The sequence below is a fragment of the Hyaena hyaena genome, unplaced genomic scaffold (assembly GCF_003009895.1).
Source record: "Hyaena hyaena isolate Hyena2069 unplaced genomic scaffold, ASM300989v1 scaffold_637, whole genome shotgun sequence".
Lineage (NCBI taxonomy): Eukaryota > Metazoa > Chordata > Mammalia > Carnivora > Hyaenidae > Hyaena > Hyaena hyaena.
Window position 1 is genome coordinate 153,150 of NW_024081260.1, and position 18,847 is coordinate 171,996.

General features: G+C 44.0%; 2 protein-coding genes across 2 annotated transcripts in view; both read left to right on the forward strand.

Moving 5' to 3' along the window:
* Positions 1–17,172, forward strand: ZKSCAN8 (zinc finger with KRAB and SCAN domains 8). The gene is made up of 7 exons (XM_039257565.1): positions 1–168; positions 8,104–8,612; positions 9,439–9,577; positions 12,596–12,687; positions 12,978–13,101; positions 13,681–15,422; positions 16,827–17,172. The coding sequence occupies exons 2-6, from the start codon at positions 8,196–8,198 to the stop codon at positions 14,640–14,642; spliced, it is 1,734 nt and encodes a 577-aa protein (XP_039113496.1). The 5' UTR covers positions 1–168; positions 8,104–8,195; the 3' UTR covers positions 14,643–15,422; positions 16,827–17,172.
* The window catches only part of LOC120249080 (zinc finger protein with KRAB and SCAN domains 8-like), an 18,180-nt gene continuing 14,667 nt past the window's right edge, over positions 15,335–18,847 (forward strand). The window contains exon 1 of the transcript XR_005532771.1: positions 15,335–15,422. The gene's annotated coding sequence lies outside the window, so the exon portion shown is untranslated. The remainder of the gene's footprint in view (positions 15,423–18,847) is intronic.

Sequence of the window (18,847 nt, forward strand, 5' to 3'; positions counted from 1 at the left end):
GATGCGCGTCGGTCGAGGTTGTAGCTCAGCGGGTTTGGAAGTTAGAGGCCCGCGGGCCCGTGTCCGGCTGCAGCTCTCGCCCCGGTTTCCCCCCCGCCGCCCCTACGGTCCGTCCGTCGGCCCTCTGCAGCCTCCCTTCCCCGCCCCGGGCCGCCCCCGGAACTCGCGGTGAGTAACGGGCCGGGCTCCGGGCGGAGGAGAGGAGCGCTTTGTGGGCCAGAGTAGGCCGCCGCCGGGCCGGGCCTGAGGGTCCGCTGGGGGCGCCGGGGACTGACGGCGACTGGGGTCCGCGGGGGTGGGGGAGCGGGGAGCGGACGCGGTGGGCGCGAGGGACTGACGGGGCCCGGGCCTGAGGGTCCGCGGGCGGCGCGTCCCCGAACCCTCGGTTTCTTCATACCCCTCATCTTTTTGTGGTGCTATTTTGTTTTAAAATGGAAAACCGCCCCCACGTTATCTTTTGTGCAGCTGTTTCCATGATCCGAATTGTTTTTACTCAGCAATTTTGCATTTCCTTCACGATACCAAAAAAAAAAAAAAAAAAAATTCTTCTTCTTCTTCTTATTTTTTTGTAAGCAGTACTTTGCTTTTGGAAGCCCCGAATTGTGTTTGCTGTTAATGCAGTCTGCTCTTCGTAGTGTATGCAGAACACGGTGGTGGGCTGAGTAATTGCACAAAAAACACATGGGTCACAACTTTGGGGTAATAGAGAATTCAGCCTTACTCTGAGTACTCACTCTGTTCTCAAGGCCGGCTAAAGTGGATGCCTGGGATCCCTTTTAATGGAGGGGCCCCATTCCCAAAACAGATCACTCAGGAGTAGTTTTTTGTCAGGCAACAGTAAGACCGCCACTACCACACCTGAAGACAACCCATATTCCTGTTGTTTGATTAGCTCAGTCAAGTATATTTTTCAGGAATCGTTGTTTTAACAAATGCATAAGAATTTGAATCTGTGGTGAAGGTGAAGTGTGGCGGATATTAAAACCAGCTCCATCACTTTGATAGCTATAAAGCACAGTTTTTGCTTCATCTGTTTTTCTCTTGATCTTTAAAGCCTGGACAGTCTCTTTCTGGTTTTGTTTTATTTTCTGTTCTCAGACATCCCAAAGTAGACTTCATCAGTCTGAAGGAAGAAAAGCATTCCTTTTCATCTATTAAGAAAATAGTGCTTTTAAAGTCTGAGTTGTGCCTTTAGTAGATCACTGGATTATGTAGCATTTGAGATCAGAAGACTCTGTACAGGTTGACTGTTTTAACTTTCTAAATTAATAAACTTGACCAAGTATTCTTTTTTGAAAAGTTTATTTTTATTTTGAGAGCGGGGGAGGGGCAGAGAGCATCCCAAGCAGGCTCGGCTCTGTCAAGATGGAGCCAGCCCTAGGTGGGGCTCAAACCTGTGAACAGGGAGATCACCACCTCAGCCACAATCAAGAGTCGGGTGCTTGACTGGGCCTCCCAGGCGCCCCTTGATCAGGTATTCCTAAAAGAGGACATAAGAAGCAGTCTTTACCAACTCAATACAGATGTGTATACACGAAACTGAGAGGAAGATACATACTAGACTAATATTGTCCATATCTTTGTACTTGATTAGTTATAGGTTGTAATTGTCGAAACCTTGACTGGAGAAGGAAGAGACTAAAAAGTGGAAAATTATATTTAAAAAAATCAGGGTAGAAAAAGGACAAGACTGGTTGGCTGATTTCGTACAAATTGTGAACAGACCTGATAATTAGATGACTTCTCTGGGTTTCACTATTGAGACATTATTTAACATTATTTACTATGATGTTAATGTGTTATATTTACTTTAATATCTTAAACAATATAAAGTTCTTTTCTTTTAATTTTTTAATGTTTGTTTTTGAGTGACAGTATGAGCGGGGAAGGGACAGAGAGAGAGGGAGACACAGAATGTGGAGCAGGCTCCAGGCTCCTAGCTGTCAGCACAGAGCCCTGCGCGGGGCTCGAATTCACAAACTGAGAGATCATGACCTGAGCTGAAGTCGGAGGATTAACCAGCTTAGCCACCTAGGTGCCCCCTAATTGACTTTTTTTAATTGAGTTTTTAAAAATTATTTTAAGACCATGGATATTAATCCTGGGTGTTCAAAACAAAAATGATTACCCCTTGTCTCAAATTCTCCACAAAATCTCAACCTCTTGCCCAGATTCGTCCAGCCCTCACTATTCCAGGAAATCCCCCTGCTTCTCTATAAAATCTTGATGTATTAAACTCTCTGATGTTGGACACCATATTTAACCCTATCTCTTACTCCTTTGTTCTTGGTATTAGTAGTTTACTCCCCAAACTATTGTTCTCAGCCATATCTAATTTTATTTTAAAGATAATTTTCCAGTTTTCTTCCTTTTCTGTCCATACGCTAAGCATTGTTTTTTGTTCCTGTTTTTTTAGGTTTATGCCTGTGTGTGTGTTATTATTATTTTTTAATTTTAATTTTTTAGAAAAAGAAGGAGAGGTGTGTGAGCTGGAGAGGGGCAGAGATGGAATCCCAAGCAGGTTTTCTGCTGTTAGCACAGAGCCCAGCGCAGGGCTTGATCTCACGAACTGTGGGTTCAAACCGACCGGAGCTGAAATCGAGTCAGATGCCTAACCAACTGAGCCACCCAGGTGCCCTGATATATTTTTCAGTAATTTCTACCCTGCAACGTGGGGCTCAGACTCAGCCCCTGAGACCAGGAATCGCATGCCGTTCCCACTGAGCCAGCCTGGTGTCCCTCTAAGTAAGGTACTTAATGTCCCTGGAGTCTGTGCATGGGCATCAGGTCTGTGAACTGTGCTGAAATTGAATGTAAACTTTTGTGCCTGTGTACTTTTTTTCTAGGGAGAAGCTCTGTTTTCATTTGATTGCAGTGACTGTGAACTATCCCTACCCCCCTCCCCCCTCCCCCAAAGAAAAAAAACTCCTGAAAGAGGCACTGCTTTGGACTCATGTCAGGAAGTAGATATAATCTGATTATCCTCCTAAGGGCCTGTCTCTCTTCTTTCTTTAAGGATTATAGGCCTGTGGTTTTATCGTCTTCATATCTTGCCAACTGCTTTTGGATATGCTGCCTTCATTTGTGCTCTTTTCCATTGTCTGTAGTGCTGCCTTTGTGATCTTTCTGGAAAACAAATATGTAATAAAACTTGTTTTATAAGAGAGAGCAGAAGATGACTGCCATAAACAAACATTTGTAAGAAAACCATGTCCGTGGGCACACATTTACAGTACCTACACAATGTGATAAATCCTCTATTTGGACCATGTATAAAATGCCTTGGCAAGAATGAGCACCTTAATCTCCTTGTGGGTGGGGGCAGGTCAGAGTGGGAGTGACAGAGACCTCATGAAAAAGGTAGTAGGTAAGGTGAGACTTTTAAGTTAGAGTTGATGGTTTCAGCTAGGCCAGGATTTATCAACCTTGGCATTGACAGATCATCCTTTGTTGTGGAGTCTATGTTATGCATATAAGACGTTTAGTAGCATCTTTGTTTTCTACCTACTAGATACCGGTAGCATCCCTTCCCTTTAATTGTAACAACCAGAAATGTTTTCAGACATTGCCAAATGTCCCTGGGAGAGGGGAGTAAAATTGACCTGGTTGAAAACCACCGAGCTAGAATAAAGAGCTCTGTAGTAGAGTGGAGCTTAAAGAAAGCCCCTTTTGGAAAAACTATGTGAAGGTGAGCTTAGAGCAGATGAAGGTAGGCAGGCTTATATAGCATAAAAGGCCTTGCATATCATGCTGAAGAGGTGGGCTCCCTTTCAAAAGATTTTAAAGTGATGAGTTATATTACATATTTATTAAAACAGTCTTTGTAGAAAGGTTAATTTCATAGGGTAACATATTGTAACAAAGTACCACAAGCTGGGTGGCTTATCACAACAGAAATATCTTCTTTCATAGCTATAGAGACCAAAAGTCCAAAATCAAGATGTTGGCGGGGCACCTGGGGGCTCAGTTGGTGAAGCTTCTGACAGAGACTCTGGTCATGATCTTGTGGTTCATGGGCTTGAGCCCCACATTGGGCTCTCTGCTGCCAGCACAGAGCCTGCTTCAGATCCTCTGTTCTCTCCTCTCTCCGTCCCTTTTCCATTTGTACCCTCTCCTCAAAAATAAAGTAAACATTAAAAAAAACCTTAAAGATGCTAGCAGAACCACATTGACCTAATTTCTGGTTGCTATGGGCATTCCTTGCTTGTAGCTGCATAACTCCTTATCTGCCTCTGTGGTTGCACAACTCTCTTCTGTGCCTGTGTCTTCACATGTGTCTTTGTATATCTCAATCTCTGTTTCTTATTTTCCTAAAAGAATTCCAGTCATGTTGTATTAAGGACCTACTCTACTCCAGTATAACCTCATCCTAACTTGATTAAATCTGCAAAGACCCTGTTTCCAGATAAGATTACATTCACAGGTATCAGAGGTTAGGACCTCAGCATGTCTTTCAGGAGGACACAGTTCAGACTACAACAGGCAGCTGTGTGGAACATGAATGAGAGAAAAGAATAGCCAAAGGCAGGAAGACCTTAACCACTGCAAGTGCAGATGAGAGGTGATGTGTGTTACCAAAGCTAAAGGCCATAGACCAGTCCCACAGAGAAATAGGACCCTTTAATAAACTCTTTAGACCTATAGGTCTTGTATTTGAATCTTGCTCTTAAACAAATACAAATATATTTTCTGTTAGATATTATAAATAATACCCCTTGAATGATCTTTGATTTTCTTTTTAATGTTTTTTTTTTTATTTCTAGGAGAGAGAGAGAGACAGCGTGAGCAGGGGAGGGTCAGAGAGAGAGGGAGTCACAGACTGAAACAGGCTCCAGGCTCTGAGCTGGCAGTCAGCACAGAGCCTGACACAGGGGCCCGAAGCCACGAACCGCGAGATCATGACCTAAGCGAAAGTCGGACGCTTAACCGACTAAGCCACCCAAGCGCCCCAAATGATCTTTGATTTTCTTAATAAAAGATACAGATCTTTACTCCTAGGGAACATACAATTAAGTTAGGAAGTCAAAATTCTTTTACAGCTAATAATACATAACTGTAGAAAAATTACTCATTTAAACTAAGCTCTATTTCCAATGTGGTGCTTGAACTCATGACTCCAAGATCAAGAGTTGCCTGCTCTCCTGCCTGAGCCAGCCAGGTACCCCAAAAAAAGATTTTAAAGGAGAAAATATTGTATCTTGTCCTTTAAGAATAGGTGGTTTGGGCACTAATGAAAGAAATCAGAGAGGACTTAAGTGGAGAGATAGACTATAGAATGGATATTAAAATGTCAGTGAGCTATAGATTCAGCACAAATCGAGTTCTGGGGATCGGGGGATGGGTTGGTACAAATTTATATCAAAAGGCAATGGAATTAGAAAAAAGAGGGGCACCTGGGTGGCTGAATTGATTAAGTGTCTGTCTCTTGGTTTTGGCTCAGGTCATGATCTCACAGTTTGGTGAGTTCAAGCCCCACATCAAGCTGTCTCCTGACAGTGTGGAGCCTGCTTGGGATTCTCTCTCTCTTTCCCTCTCTCTCTGCCCTTCCCCCATTCACGCTGTCTCTGTCTGTCTCAAAATAAATAAATAAAGTCAAAATAATTTTGAAAATATTCAACAAAGTTGAAGGACTCTTAATATTTGATTTTAAAATTTTGAAAGCCACAATATTCAAGACAATTCTGCTTGGGGTAAAGGGTAAAGATATAGGTTAAAATATGGAACAGAATAGAGATTAGAGAAATAAACCCACACGTATGTGGTCAATTGATTGTTGACAGAGATATAAAGATAATTCACTGGGTAAAGGGGTAATCGTTTTGAAAACGGTGCTAGAGCAGTTTGGTATCCCGTGTTCCAAAAAACGAAACTCCATCCACACTTTAAGCTCTGTGCAAAAATTAACTCAAAATTTGGGATGCCTGGGTGGCTCAGTAGGTGGAGCATGTGATTCTTGATCTTGGGGTCATGAGTTTGAGCCCCACATTGGGTGTAGAGATTACTTTAAAAAATTAACTCAAAATGGATCATAGATAGACCTAAGGTAAAACCTAAAACTGTAACAGTTTTATGTCTCATAATGGCCTTGTCTGAAATACATAAGGAATTCTCAAAACTCAATAAAAGAACTTAATTTTTAAAACAGGCAAAGGTTTTGAACAGATACTTCACCAGAGAAGATCATACAGATGGTAGGTAAGCAGGTGAAAGGATGCTCTACATAATTAGAAGGAAAATATGAATTAAAACCACAATGAGTGGGCACCTGGGTGGCTCAATCAGTTAATTTACTGACTTCGGCTCAGGTCACAATCTCATGGTTCAGGGGTAGCCCCACACTGGTCTGTGTGCTGACAGCTCAGAGCCTGGAGCCTGCTTCACATTCTGTGTCCATCCCCTGCTTGCTCTCTCTCTCAAAAATAAAAAAGGCCATAGTGAGATACCAGGGAGTGGTTAAAATAAATAAATAAATACATAAAACCATAATGAGATGCCATTACACATTTGTTAGAATATCTAAAATTAAAAATAAATCCATATCAAATACTGCTTGTTAGGATAGGAAGCAACCAGTTCTCAGGAATCTCTAGTGGAATGCAGTATGTTATAACTACTTTAGAAAACTGCTTTGGGGGCACCTGGGTGGCTCAGTCAGTTAAGCATCCGACTTTGACTCAGGTCATGATCTCAGGTTTGTGGGTTTGAGCCCTATGTCAGGCTCTGTGCTGACAGCTCAGAGCCTGGAGCCTGCTTCTAATTCTCTGTCTCATCTCTCTGCTCCTCCCCCACTCATGGTCTGTTTCTCTCTGTTTCAATAATAAATAAACATTAACAATTTAAAAAAAAGAGAGAGAAAACAGTTTTGGACCCTGCTGTCAGCATGGAGCCTGCTTTGGATCCTCTGTCCCTTCTTTCTGCCCCTCCACTGCTCATGCTCTCTCTCAAAAATAAACAAACATTAAAAAAAAAAAAGTTTTGCAGTTCCTTATAAAGTTACATGTATACCTGCCATGTGACCCACCACTTTTACTTTTAGATATTTACCTAGGTGAAATGAGAACATGTTTACACAAAACCTCACGTGCAGATGTTCATAATGCCTTTATTTGTAATTGTCAAAAACTGAAAACGACTTGAGAGACCTCTCAAGGAATGGATAAACATACATCCCCCTAAGGAATAAACTACCAATACATGCAACAGCATTGATGACCTCATATGTATTATGCCAAGTGAAAGATGCCAGACTCAGAAGACTACCTACTGTATGATTTTATTTATAAAACATTCTGGAAGTCGTTAGTGTGTATAAATAGAGCATTTAGGTTCCTTGGAAGGGTAGCTCCACTGCTCCAAAGAGAGTTATAGAGTAAGATAAGGTCCATGGGAGAAGTAGTTAGCCTTGACATAGGAGAGAAGATGGAGAACACAGAAGTATAATGGATGTTAAGTGGAGAAGACTTCTGTGTTAGGAATTCTGGACAATAGCCTGAGCTAGATTGTATAGAAATTTACCTCTTGGAGCCTGGGTGGTTCAGCCCTTAAGCTCAGGTCATGATCTTACAGTTTGAGTCCCACATTGAGCAAGCTTGACCCCCACTTTGGGTGAGCCCCGCTTCTCTCTCTCTCTCTCTCTCTCTCCCTCCCCCCATCCTTCTGCCCCTCACTCTTCTCTCTCTGTCTCTCAAAAGAAAGAAAAGAACAGAAATTAATCTCTGTTGAGCATGAGGGATGATAGGTTGGGAGGTGAAGTGTGTAGAAACAGTATAGCTAGTGTCACAAATACTGAGAGTTAAATCAGCATAACTGAAGGCCAGCTGAGATTAAATGCAGAATTTCAGTTAGACCTAGTCTATATGGTTTCCTGCCTTTGTTTTGCCATATTCCCCATCCCCAAAGAGAGGAAGCAGAAGGAAGGGAATATCCCCCAGGTGGATTTGGCATGGCAGAAAGCTACAGAGGTAAGGTGTTACTTCTGGAACAGTGAGAGGATCACTGAAATAACAGCCTTGAAGTCTGTGTTGTGGTAGGTTAAGATGTCTTAGTAAATCACTATGACCTTTGATTTGCTTTAATATTGTTTGACGGTTTCTCTTCCTCAAGAATTGCCCGTAGAGAAGAGGCCTTTGGGAGGTTCTTCTTAAGAAGATAGAAAAGGTAGTGGAAACGAGCCTCCTGAGCTTTTCCAGCCCTAAATGGCAGCAGAATCAAGAAAGTTGTTAGCCTCATCCCCACCAGACCAAGCTCCTGAAGAAGACCTTGTAATCGTCAAGGTAGAGGAAGATCATGGCTGGGACCAGGAATCTAGTCTGCATGAAAATAACCCTCCTGGCCAGGAGCTATTCCGTCTGCGCTTCAGGAAGTTATGCTACCAGGAGACATTAGGACCCCGAGAAGCTCTGATACAACTCCGCGCACTCTGCCATCAGTGGCTAAGGCCAGACTTGAACACCAAGGAGCAGATCTTGGAGCTGCTAGTGCTAGAGCAGTTCTTGACCATCCTGCCTGAGGAGCTCCAGACTCTGGTTAAGGAACATCAGCTAGAGAACGGAGAGGAGGTGGTGACCCTGCTGGAGGATTTGGAAAGGCAGATTGATATATTAGGACGGCCAGTAAGTAGAAGGATGTGTGCATGCTGTGCACAGGGTGTGTGGAAGCTGGGGGGATAGACTTCGGCACCATGGCAGTGGAATGAACGCTGGCTGTCAGTTTCTGTTTGTGAGGATAAGAATAGTTCTAGTGCGGTGTGGCTCATATTTGTAGAGTCCTTTTTATTTTTGTAAAGAATATGTATACATTTTTTATCCTCATAACATCCTTGCAACAATTGTTCATCTTTGCCAAGTAGGAAACTGGTATGTTGGGAGCCTGAATTACTTCAGTTACTCTGGACACTCATAACTAAAGGTAGATCTGAGACCAGAGCCAAGGTTTCCTGGTTTGTTACCAAAATTTTTGTTTTGTTTTGTTTTTTTAATGTTTTATTTATTTCTGAGAGAGAGAGGGAACAGTGTGAGCAGGGGAGGGTCACAGAGAGAGGGAGATACAGAATGTGAAGCAGGCTCCTGGCTCTGCGCTAACCATCAGCACAGAGCCCGATGCGGGGTTCGAACCCACGAACCGTGTGATCATATCCTGAGCCAAAGTTGGATGCTTAACCAACTGAGCCACCCAGCCGCCCCTCCAAAAGTTTTTTCTATGGAATAGCACTGCTTTAAGTTTCTGTTTATCAGTGTTCCCATGCCTTGGGAGTGCAAAATTGATACCTTTCTGTGCTAATCAACACATTTGTGTTCTGCCTCTAGGAAGTAAGTGAGATTCTGCTTCCTCCTTTCCCAAGTATGTGTCCCTAGAGATGTGCTCTTCTTGATCCTTTTATGTTATTTGCTTCCTCTTGCAAAGGAATTTCTTGTAATACAGCTGCCCCGGTGTTTTCAGGTCCCAGCCCGAGGACATGGTCATGGACTCTGGGAGGAGGTTGTACATTCAGAGTCTGCACCAGAGCTTCCGAATACTCAGCTCCGACCCATGGCAACGCAGCACAACTCTCCAGTGCCCCAAGGGTCCCAAGACAAGGGTAAGGAGTTAGATTTCATTGATGAGGGGGAGGAATAGAAAAGAAAGTACCTGTTGAGTTCCTGGAGAACCAGGAACTAGAATTTTTGTTTATAAACCAGTCCTAAGATCTGAGTTTAAGTGTTTATCTAGGCTTCAAATACAGACTATCAGTCCCATTGGCAAATTCATGAACAAATCAGAGAATTTGGAGATTTTTATATGTTTGCACATTTCTGTTACTCCAGTATATTTTTTAAATTTTAATTTTTTTTTTTTAATTTTTTTAATGTTTGTATTTCTGAGAGAGAGAGAGACCGTGCGAGCAGGGGGGGGTCATAGAGAGAGGGAGACACAAAATCTGAAACAGGCTTCAGGCTCTGAGCTAGCTGTTAGCACAGAGCCCAACGTGGGGCTTGAACCCATGAACCGCGAGGTCATGACCTGAGCCGAAGTCAGATGCTTAACCGACTGAGCCACCCAGGTGCCCCAATTTAATTTTATTTTTTAAGTGTTTATTTTTGAGAGAAGGAGAGTGAGCAGGGGAGGTGTGGGGGAGTGGTGTATGTGCAGAGGATCTGAAGCAGGCTCTGCAGCTGACAGCAGAGAGCCTGACACAGGGCTCAAACTCAAGAGCTGTGAAAGCATGACCTGAGCTGAAGTTGGATACTCAACCAACTGAGCCATCCAGGTGCCTTCCCAGTGTTTTGTTTTGTTTTTTTTTTTTAAGTTATGTGTTTTGAGAGAGATGGGGGGAGAGCATGTGCATGTGGGGGCGGGGGAGCAGAGAGAGAGAATCCTAAGCAGGCTCCGTGCTGTCAGTGTGGAGTCTGATGGGGCTCGATCCCACTAACTGAGATCATGACTTGAGCCAAAACCAGAGGCCAGAGTTGGGTGCCTAATGAGAGGTGGGGAGGGAAGAATGCATGAGCAAATGCATGCTCACATGAGAGCATGAGCCGGGGAGGGTCAGAGGGAGGAAAGAGAGAATCTCAAGCCAACTCTACCCTTCGATCCCCGACATGGGGCTTGATCCCATGACCCTGGGTCGAAATCAAGAGTGAGACATTCAGCCCACTGAGCCACCCACGTTATCCCAATTTATTAACAACATAGGCATTTTTGAGGTTTTGCTGGTATCATCATGCCACTTGTAATTATTTCAGAATATAATCTTCAAGAGCATTTTCTTTGATAGCCACAATAAAGGCATCACAATTTGGAAATGTAATGCTGATACTGTACTAATCTGGGCCACAGTTTATGTACATATTTTGCCAGTTGCCCCAGTTATCTTCCAGAGTCTAGTCCAAGATTCCAGGTTTGCAGTCATTTGTCTTGTCTCTTTAGACTCTTTTAATTAAAAAATAGTTTCTCGGCCTTTGCTCTTCAGGCCCCTGGCATTTTTGAAGAGTACAGGTCAGTTATTGTATGGAATAGCTGTAAAATTTGGGTCTGTGTGAGGTTTCCTTATGTGTAAATTCAAGTTGTGCATATTTGGCAGGAACGTCCCAGAAGTGATGCTGTAGCCTTCTCAGCATTACAGGAATTTGTCCTGTTACTATTGGTACCTTTGAGGACTTGGTTAAGGTTATTTTTGCCAGGTTTGGGGCACTTGGTGGCTTAGTGGGTTAAGTGTCCAACTCTTGATCTCGGCTCAGGTCATGATCTCATGGTTCATGAGTTTGAGTCCTGCATCGGACTCTGTGCTGACAGCACAGAGTCTGCTTGGGATTCTCTCTCCTCCTCTCTGCTGCTTTCCCGCTGTGCACACTCTCTCAAAGTAAGTACACGTTTTCAAAAAAAGGCTTATTTTGACTGAGTTACTCATTGTAAAGTTACTGTTTTTCCCTTTATAATTAATAAGTAATATGTGGAGGAGATACTCGAGTCTGTGTAAATATCTGGTCTTCATTAAACTTTTGTTGCTGAAATACTGGTTTTAGTAATCGTTGATGCTTCTGGACTGAATCAGTGATTATGAAGACTTACAAATGATGATTTTCTAACTATGTCATTCTTTCTGCACTTACTTGTAATACAGAGTGTTCCCCCTCCTCCCCATTTTATTTTATATGTCAGTACGGACTTAGAAATTCTTACTTTATTCCAGAAATAAAATATCTTTAGTTATCTTTATTTTATTACTATCTTTATTTTGATGCTTAAATTGTGTCTGATTTATTCAGAGGAGGCCCCCTTCAGTTTGGCTCCTGTGCCCTTTTGACATTTCCCCATCGTTTTCTGAGAACTTCTTGCAGAACAAGATAATTCTAGGTCATCTCGTACTTCCTCTGCGTTTCTTCTTTCATTTATGTGGTTTAGAACAGTTCTATGTAAATGGGTTTTTAATATTTGTAAAGAAGAAACGTAGAAACATTTTCAGTTAGTAATATAATTCTTGTCTAAAGTTCTAAAGCGTATTGCCCAAGACACAGCAGTCTGTTAATTTTGGTGTTGTGCTCTCTGATATCTATAGGAAGCAGATAGTGGCAGTCGTGGTGGATGTTTCAGGAGGGTAGTAGGGTTAATAGAGGTAGATCGGTTCTCATAGTCCATTTGCCAAGAGATCAGAACCTAAAGAAATCCTGTACAAAAGCATAAGCATAGAACACAGGTTTGGTGGGGAAGAAGTTCCTGGTGGGGCACCAGTACTCTATTTTTGACCTGGAATTTCACACTGAGTGGGAAGTCAAAGTGCAGGTGTCCCGTGGGCACCCATTATTGTGGACCCACAGCCCAGGATACCAGATTTGATTTGATTTGATTTCTTATATTTGATTTTATATAATTTATTTTATATTTCATTTTAATTTTTTAAAAATGTTTAAGCAGTCTGTACCTAACCTGGTGCTCAAACTCATGACCTGATGATCAGTAGGTGCTTGCTCCACCTACTGAGGCAGCCAGGGGCTGCTCAGCACTTTTTGTGCAAAATCTCTGACTTGCATATCTTCTGAAACGCAGACAGCTTTGGAATGGGTTAGTGCTGCCTCCTGCAGCCGGGCTGGTCTCATTCCTCGCTTCTTTCTCCTCTCAGCCGTCTCTGCTTGTCAGAGCCCTGCCCCTTCCCAGAAAGGAAGTCCCGGGGACCAGGAGATGACGGCTACACTTCTCACAGCAGGGCTGCAGGTGAGTCGTAGTGCTTCTAGCTCTGTTCGGCAGGGCGGGTGGTGTCTGCCACGCACCCGGACTGTCCGTAGCAGTCAGTACTCACCAGGAGCTTGCTCCAAATACTTGTGCATGATTCTTCATTCCCCCCAGTAAATCTGGTGCATTTCCCTCTTTTTCCCCACTTATTTAGATCCCTTTACACAGTATGTTCCCACTCCTTGATCCTCCCCAATGCTGGTGGACCTCTGACACTGAGGTTGAGCTGTGGGACAATGGCAGTCCCACATAGGGATTTTGTTTTGTTTCAGACTCTGGAGAAGATTGAAGACATGGCTGTGTCCCTAATTCGAGAGGAGTGGCTTCTTGATCCATCACAGAAGGATCTGCATAGAGATGACAGGCCAGAAAATTACAGAAACATGTTCTCCCTGGGTAAGGAGAGCTCTGGTTATTGTCATCACTTAAGGTTGTTTGTTTGTTATGTGATGGTAGCGGTGAGCCTTCTGAAAGACATCCTTAAGTTTAAAGTCAGGTATTAACAGAAACAGCGCTGGCCCACAGACTTGTATTCTCTGATCCAGGACTTACCGTGGGCACTGTTCTGTCTGCCAGTGGGAGTCCTCTGCGCCCAGCCCCGGGGGACCTTAGGCCTGTCATGCTCCTCCCTTTCAGTGCCAGGGCTTTTCCCATTTCTGCCCCGGGAGGTCATTCAGTACGTCTGTATTCCAACCCACTCCCCAGCTGCCCCTCGGGTGATCCTTTCCCTGCTCTCGTGCCCTCCCAACAGACCTCTGTGTTCATGCACTTCTTCCCCACTTGGCCTGTGGTCCTTCCAGCTTGACCCTGTTCTCCTCTCCCTCTGTTATGGTAACATTTTGGAGACAGATGGAAGCTGTGTGATTACTGGTAGTTTTTCCATGTGTATTTTCCTTTTCCCTTATATTCTGTTCCTTTCTAACATGGAGAATAGAAAGTGACATTGACTTGATGTTTATCACATTTTAATTTCAGGTGGTGAGACCAGGAATGAGAACAGGGAATTAGCTTCAAAACAGGTAATATCTACTGGAGTCCAACCACATGGAGAGACAGCTGCCAAATGCAACGGGGATGTTATCGGGGGTCATGAGCGTGGAGAAGCTCGAGATCTTCTGGGCAGATTAGAGAGGCAGCGGGGAAATCCCACGCAGGAGAGACGGCATAAATGTGATGAATGTGGGAAGAGCTTTGCTCAGAGCTCAGGCCTTGTTCGCCACTGGAGAATCCACACTGGGGAGAAACCCTATCAATGTAACGTGTGTGGGAAAGCCTTCAGTTACAGGTCAGCCCTTCTTTCCCATCAGGATATCCACAACAAAGTAAAACGCTATCACTGTAAGGAGTGTGGCAAAGCCTTCAGTCAAAACACAGGCCTGATCCTGCACCAGAGAATCCATACTGGGGAGAAGCCGTATCAGTGCAATCAGTGTGGGAAGGCTTTCAGTCAGAGTGCGGGCCTCATTCTGCACCAGAGAATCCACAGTGGGGAGAGACCCTATGAATGTAATGAGTGTGGGAAAGCTTTCAGCCATAGCTCTCACCTCATTGGACATCAGAGAATCCACACAGGGGAGAAGCCCTATGAGTGTGAGGAGTGTGGGAAAACCTTCAGGCGGAGCTCACACCTCATTGGCCATCAGAGAAGCCACACTGGGGAGAAACCCTACAAATGCAATGAGTGTGGGAGGGCCTTCAGTCAGAAGTCAGGCCTGATTGAACACCAGAGAATCCACACTGGAGAAAGACCCTATAAATGTAAAGAATGTGGGAAAGCCTTCAATGGGAACACTGGCCTCATACAGCACCTGAGAATTCACACAGGGGAGAAGCCCTATCAATGTAATGAGTGTGGGAAAGCCTTTATTCAGAGGTCAAGTCTTATTCGGCATCAGAGAATCCACAGTGGAGAAAAATCTGAATCTGCTGGAGTTTAGGGAAAAACAACAGTCCTAGTTTGGGCATTATTCAGCATTAGAGAATCCACATGCTGGTGATGTCTTTCAGTGTAAGTAAAAAGGCAGAAACTTTGGCATCACTACAACATGATCCTAGGGTCAGAATCAATAGCAGTGGCAGAGTTAGAATAGCTCTTCAGTAGTTTGGGCCGGTGCCGTGATGCAGGTGGATCAGCTTGACTGTCTCGGGAGGTGTCTGATGGAGCTGAGCTCCTGAGGTCCTAATGCATCCTTTAGAAACAAAGTAGCATCTGAGCAGCTTGCTGGTGGTGGAGGCACTTAATTTTGTGTTTCGGGTGAGTAGCTGTAGGTTTGAGAGGGGCTCCTCCCGGTTCCTTTGCTTCTTCCCGTCTCCTGTGATCTCCTTCCCCTGTTCATTTCCCTGCAGGCACAACTGTCATCCTAACCCGCTCTGAGACGCTACTTTAGAGTGTGAAGCAGCCTCCCTGTGAGACTTATATTGGTATTTAGCTTTCTGAGAACATAGTTCTAGGGAACTTTTTACAGACACATAATGTATTTATGCTTAAGTGTGCGTGTTATTTGATTCCAATGTTCCTGATAGTCAATGGAAAACTGTATTCCCACGCAAACTCAGAATGCTATATTTTTAACAGCACTCCAGCATTTTTCTTCATATATCACCTTCACTGACTCCCCTGAGTCACTGAGCGTCCATACGTGTCCTTCACCACCCCCACCCTCAGCACCTGTGTCAGCAAAAGAAGTGATATGTGTGGGAGTGAAGCAGAGAAGGAGGTGAGTGGAGACTTAGCCTAGCTGCTCTGGAGCTTGGGTGGTTGTACCTTTGGGTGACTTGCAGCTGTCTTTTCCACCTTCGCACTGTATGCCGTGGTGCATAGAGGCGTGGACACTGTTCCGCTGTTCTGGTTACAGCCTCGTGTGGGCGAAAGGGGAGACAGGTGCTTGAAGAAGAACTAAAAATCCTTACAAAGAACATCCCCTCATCTGTTCTGGCCCGTGACAGTCCTGCGCTCAGGCTCCTGTCAGTCTGCACAAATCCCTGATGGTGTGGTCTGTCACTGCTGTCACTACCCTTGCCCTCCCTCCGTAGATGGCCTTAGCTCCTCACCCTTCATTCTCCATCTGTCTCTCGCCATTAGCTTTATAAATGCACAGCGGTGGTCTGTCGAATACCTCACCTCACAGTTCCTCACTCTTCTGAATTCCGGTGTGTGTGCATCCGTAAACCAGTGGAAACGCAATATTAACTCCTCACCAGGCACGATCTTTCTTCTTTGAGACTTTCCATATACCAGGGGATATTCTATAAAGTAACAAGGCTATTTTAAGCAACACACCAGAACCTGTGCATCCGAACGCGATCTGCCCTTTAAATTTGGTGGTCTGGGTTGTTCCAGAAGTGCTACCACTCCTCCTGACATTTGGAAGACTTTTACTCTTGAATAACATCTTGTTTTTGGCCATTACCCACTTGTTCACCAGACTTGGAATTGAGTCACTTTTGGCTTATTTTTCAAAGTCAGCTTTCAAAATGGGAATTGATTCCATCAAATCTATTCAGAAGAATATGCTACATGTTCTAAAGAAAACGCCAAGAGAATTTACACAACTTCACACTGACTGTTCTGAACAGGGATAGCCCTTGCTAATCATGTTATTTTATGATTGCTGTTTTTAAAAACCAGTCTAAAATCTTTCATCGTAAAGGTCCACCTTTTAGATCATAAATTCCTTCCCTATAAAGTCCCTTCTGTTTCCCACTATGGCCCACCCTGACCACTGACAACATCAAGGTTGTTATACCTATTTCATTGAGCCATTGATACCCACCTGTCATAGGTCATGCTGGTTTCCTTGGTTAACTGTTTCTATTTTCTTTTTTATTTTAAAGATTTTTTTAAATGTTTATTTTGAGAGAGAACATGAGTGAGCAGAGAAGAGGCTGGGGGTTGGGGAGAGAGAGAGAATATGAATCCCAAGCAGGTTCGGTGCTGCCAGTGTGGAGGCTGATGCAGGGCTTGAAGTGAACCGTGAGATCATGACCTCAGCTGAAATCAGGAGTCGGACACTTAACCAACTAAGCCTCCCAGGTGCCCCTCCTCGGTTAACTTTTTCAAAACTGGCTTTCCATTATCCTTTATTTTCTCACCCTCCTTTTCCCCCCTTTTTGGACTATAGATTCCCTTGCACTTGGAGGGAATTCCATTCCTCATTCTCTTGGACTTGAAATTTCAAGAAACCAGGAACAAATCTGGTTGTTTCCAGATCCTTGCTCTCTGTAAGACATGAACGCTGCCTGAGACCAGTGCTGCATGTGTGCGGGTCTTACAGGATGGAGTCAATGCCAGAGGGAAGGTATGTGCACACACGCACAGTCTCCCAGGCAGTTGAGGGGAGCCCTCCAGTGAGGGCTCTTAGAGAAGCACGATGAAACGACTGTAGGCACACCAGCTAACATCGCTACCACAGTAATGTGTAGCCATGCTACGCATTAAATCCACAACGACTAAGCGTCTGGCAGAATTCAGAGAAAGGAAGCTGTGCGCTGAAAGCTCAGTGTTCTGCTGGAAAGAATGAGAACAGACTAACCTGAAAGAACTTTTGAGTCTGGTTCAGCTGCATACAGAAATAGCCACATGGTGTAGGGAAGGAGAGGCTGCTGTTTGTTTGGTGGCACACATAGAAGTCTGTTCTTGGTCTCCACCTCTCACTCTTCGCACCAGAATGTGGTTGCTCCATCTTTATGACTTTATTTTGAGCTCTTAACCATGTGTGATGTGTGCTAAGATTCTGTTTTTATGCTCTTGATCTGAAATGAACTGTTCACCAGTACCTTCTCCCATCATGATCTTCTCATTTTAGGACCTGGCATGATAAAGTGGTTCTTCTGTCACTCTGCTGCCATGCAACACAGTCCTAGGAGAAGCGTCAGCCTTCAAAGGTTTACTCCATTGAGCAAGGTGGCAGTGCTAGAATGTGGTGAATGATTGCCATGCAGAGCAGTTAGCTTCACTCTTGGTTCTGAGACTCGAAATAGTAATAGCTGACATTTATTAAGTACTTACTGTGTGCCAGGCTCTATGCTAAGGGTTTCTCATGGTTTTGACATACTGTATCTTGCATTTTATAGACGAGGAAATAGGCTTAGCGAGATGAGTGAGTTGACTAAGTTCATGTATCTGGGAATGACAAAGCAGGGGCTCTGCCCAGAGTGTCAGATTCTCAAGCCTGTGCTGCTGACCACTGTGCTGTTGTCTCTAATGAACACCCTGACGCTGGCCAGCTGTTGGCCAGCATCCCTGGCCATAAGCTAGCTAGCTACTGGGGAAGGGAATGTATGGTGGTACAGCACTGTGTAGTGCAATTGGTTGAAAATGTCATTTGGGTTGATGATTGTATCTTTAAATGTTGATGCTTCTGATGCTTTGTAGTACTAGAAAGCTAAATTGTACAAGTAAAACATGTGAGTAACTAGCAAGAAGAAGCAATAAGGTACAGATTCGGGTACATTTCTCTCTAAACTGCCCCAGGGAAGTAGAATTGTGGAGGGAAATGAAATATCCTTGGTGTCCAACCATGCATATGGTCTGTTGGGAGGACAGTAGTTAAGTTTACCTACAGCATAAAGTGTGGAAAACCTTTAACTTCACTGCCCATTTGCAGCTGCCAATCTGTTTTTCTTTTGTCATTAATGATCTTTCAAACATGTCATCCATTTTTCAACCCCATTTTCTCATTAATATATTCCTCAAACTTCTTACTGGCTTATTACTCAGCATGCCACTTAAGTGTCCTATGAACAAATATCAATGCCTTTTCTAAGTTCTTATCCTGTTTTGAGAGAGAGAGAGAAAGCAAGCATGTGAGCAGGAGAGGGGCAGAAAGAGAGAATTCCAAGCAGGCTCTGTATTGTCAGCGTGGAGCCCAGTGTAGGCCTCAAGCTCAAGAAGCTTGAGATCATGACCTGAGCCAAAATCAAGAGTTGGACCCTTAACCGACTGAGCCACCCAGGAGCCCCTTGTCCTTGATCTATATTTCACACTGTTGAGTTTTCCCTGCACCTCAGGAATTCTCTTCTTTGGTTTGTGGGATCCATTTTGATCATTTTCCTCCCAATTTTTAGCTTTTCTTTATTAGTCTTTTTTCTCCTCTCCACTGAAAATAATCCCCATGTTGTGGGTTTATCCAGTATTTTTCCT

Coding starts and splice junctions, on each gene's coding strand:
- ZKSCAN8 (XM_039257565.1), top strand. CDS start 8,196: ATGGCAGCAGAATCAAGAAAGTTGTTAGCCTCATCCCCACCAGACCAA. Junction 8,613..9,438: donor TTGATATATTAGGACGGCCA/GTAAGTAGAAGG, acceptor CGGTGTTTTCAG/GTCCCAGCCCGAGGACATGG. Junction 12,688..12,977: donor TTCTCACAGCAGGGCTGCAG/GTGAGTCGTAGT, acceptor GTTTTGTTTCAG/ACTCTGGAGAAGATTGAAGA.